The sequence below is a fragment of the Caretta caretta genome, chromosome 4 (assembly GCF_965140235.1).
Source record: "Caretta caretta isolate rCarCar2 chromosome 4, rCarCar1.hap1, whole genome shotgun sequence".
In the NCBI taxonomy this organism is placed as follows: Eukaryota; Metazoa; Chordata; order Testudines; family Cheloniidae; genus Caretta; species Caretta caretta.
Genome location: NC_134209.1, coordinates 58231610 through 58234531, shown reverse-complemented (window position 1 = coordinate 58234531; position 2922 = coordinate 58231610). Strand labels below are relative to the sequence as shown.

Sequence of the window (2922 nt, the reverse complement as noted above, 5' to 3'; positions counted from 1 at the left end):
CTTGCTGATCCCTCCCATCTTCCACTCCCTGTATGCTTTCTGCTTTTTCTTAATCACCTTTCTGAGATGCTCGCTCATCCAGCTTGGTCTACAACTCCTGCCTATGAATTTTTTCCCCTTTCTTGGGATGCAGGCTTCCGATAGCTTCTGCAGCTTTGATTTAAAGTAATCCCAGGCCTCATCTGCCTTTAGATCCATAAGCTCATCAGTCCAATCCACTTGCCTAACTAATTTCCTTAATTTTTGAAAGTCAGCCCTTTTGAAATCAAAAACCCTAGTTGCAGATTTATTTTTGTTAATCCTTCCATTCAGTTTGAACTGAATTAGCTCATGATCACTTGAACCAAGATTATCCCCTACAACCATTTCTTCTATGAGGTCCTCACTACTCACCAAAACCAAATCTAAAATGGCATCCCCTCTAGTCGGTTCAGCAACTACTTGATGAAGGAATCCATCAGCTATCGCATCTAGGAAAATCTGAGCCCTATTATTATTACTAGCACTTGTCCTCCAGTCTATGCCCTGGTCTATACTAGGACTTTAGGTCGAATTTAGCAGCGTTAAATCGATGTAAACCTGCACCCGTCCACACAATGAAGCCCTTTATTTCGACTTAAAGGGCTCTTAAAATCGATTTCCTTACTCCACCCCTGACAAGTGGATTAGCGCTTAAATCGACGTTGCCGGCTCGAATTTGGGGTACTGTGGACACAATTCGATGGTATTGGCCTCCGGGAGCTATCCCAGAGTGCTCCATTATGACCGGTCTGGACAGCACTCTCAACTCAGATGCACTGGCCAGGTAGACAGGAAAATGCCCGCGAACTTTTGAATCTCATTTCCTGTTTGGCCAGCGTGGCAAGCTGCAGGTGACCATGCAGAGCTCATCAGCAGAGGTGACCATGATGGAGTCCCAGAATCACAAAAGAGCTCCAGCATGGACCGAACGGGAGGTACGGGATCTGATCGCTGTTTGGGGAGAGGAATCCGTGCTATCAGAACTCCGTTCCAGTTTTCGAAATGCCAAAACCTTTCTGAAAATCTCCCAGGGCATGAAGGACAGAGGCCATAACAGGGACCCGAAGCAGTGCCGCGTGAAACTGAAGGAGCTGAGGCAAGCCTACCAGAAAACCAGAGAGGCGAACAGCTGCTCTGGGTCAGAGCCCCAAACATGCCGCTTCTATGATGAGCTGCATGCCATTTTAGGGGGTTCAGCCACCACTACCCCAGCCGTGTTGTTTGACTCCTTCAATGGAGATGGAGGCAATACGGAAGCAGGTTTTGGGGACGAAGAAGATGATGATGAGGAGGAGGTTGTAGATAGCTCACAGCAAGCAAGCGGAGAAACCGGTTTTCCCGACAGCCAGGAACTGTTTCTCACCCTAGACCTGGAGCCAGTACCCCCCGAACCCACCCAAGGCTGCCTCCTGGACCCAGCAGGCGGAGAAGGGACCTCTGGTGAATGTACCTTTTAAAATACTATACATGGTTTAAAAGCAAGCATGTGAAAGGATTACTTTGCCCTGGCATTTGCGGTTCTCCTAGATGTAGTCCTAAAGCCTTTGCAAAAGGTTTCTGGGGAGGGCAGCCTTATTGCGTCCTTCATGGTAGGACACTTTACCACTCCAGGCCAGTAACACGTACTCGGGAAACATTGTAGAACACAGCATTGCAGTGTATGTTTGCTGGCGTTCAAACAACATCCGTTCTTTATCCCTCTGTGTTATCCTCAGGAGAGTGAGATATAATTCATGGTCACCTGGTTGAAATAGAGTGCTTTTCTTCAGGGGACACTCAGAGGAGCCCATTCCTGCTGGGCTGTTTGCCTGTGGCTAAACAGAAATGTTCCCCGCTGTTAGCCACAGGGAGGGGGGAAGGTTGAGGGGGTAGTCACGCGGTGGGAGGAGGCAAAATGCGACCTTGTAACGAAAGCACATGTGCTATGTATGTAATGTTAACAGCAAGGTTTACCCTGAAAGAGTGTAGCCGCTGTTTTATAAAATGTGTCTTTTTAAATACCGCTGTCCCTTTTTTTTTCTCCACCAGCTGCATGTGTTTCAAGGATCACAGGATCTTCTCCTTCCCAGAGGCTAGTGAAGCTTAGAAAGAAAAAAAAACGCACTTGCGATGAAATGTTCTCCGAGCTCATGCTGTCCTCCCACACTGACAGAGCACAGACGAATGCGTGGAGGCAAATAATGTCAGAGTGCAGGAAAGCACAAAATGACTGGGAGGAGAGGTGGCGGGCTGAAGAGAGTAAGTGGCGGGCTGAAGACAGGGCTGAAGCTCAAATGTGGCGGCAGCGTGATGAGAGGAGGCAGGATTCAATGCTGAGGCTGCTGCAGGACCAAACCAATATGCTCCAGTGTATGGTTGAGCTGCAGCAAAGGCAGCTGGAGCACAGACTGCCACTGCTGCCCCTCTGTAACCAACCGCCCTCCTCCCCAAGTTCCATAGCCTCCACACCCAGACGCCCAAGAACGCGGTGGGGGGGCCTCCGGCCAACCAGCCACTCCACCACAGAGGATTGCCCAAAAAAAAGAAGGCTGTCATTCAATAAATTTTAAAGTTGTAAACTTTTAAAGTGCTGTGCTTAAAGTGCTGTGTGGCATTTTCCTTCCCTCCTCCACCACCCCTCCTGGGCTACCTTGGTAGTCATCCCCCTATTTGTGTGATGAATGAATAAAGAATGCATGAATGTGAAGCAACAATGACTTTATTGCCTCTGCAAGCGGTGATTGAAGGGAGGAGGGGCGGGTGGTTAGCTTACAGGGAAGTAGAACCAAGGGGCGGGGGGTTTCATCAAGGAGAAACAAACAGAACTTTCACACCGTAGCCTGGCCAGTCATGAAACTGGTTTTCAAAGCTTCTCTGATGCGTACCGCGCCCTCCTGTGCTCTTCTAACCACCCTAGGCGAT

General features: G+C 49.0%; 1 protein-coding gene across 1 annotated transcript; it reads left to right on the top strand.

The window, feature by feature from the left end:
* Window positions 1-878: 878 nt before the first annotated feature.
* LOC142071818 (uncharacterized) lies at window positions 879-2601 on the top strand. Its single transcript, XM_075127375.1, has 2 exons — window positions 879-1461; window positions 2050-2601. The coding sequence occupies exons 1-2, from the start codon at window positions 879-881 to the stop codon at window positions 2568-2570; spliced, it is 1104 nt and encodes a 367-aa protein (XP_074983476.1). The 3' UTR covers window positions 2571-2601.
* The last annotated feature ends 321 nt before the right edge of the window (window positions 2602-2922 follow it).

Coding starts and splice junctions, on each gene's coding strand:
- LOC142071818 (XM_075127375.1), top strand. CDS start 879: ATGCAGAGCTCATCAGCAGAGGTGACCATGATGGAGTCCCAGAATCAC. Junction 1,462..2,049: donor AGGCGGAGAAGGGACCTCTG/GTGAATGTACCT, acceptor TTTCTCCACCAG/CTGCATGTGTTTCAAGGATC.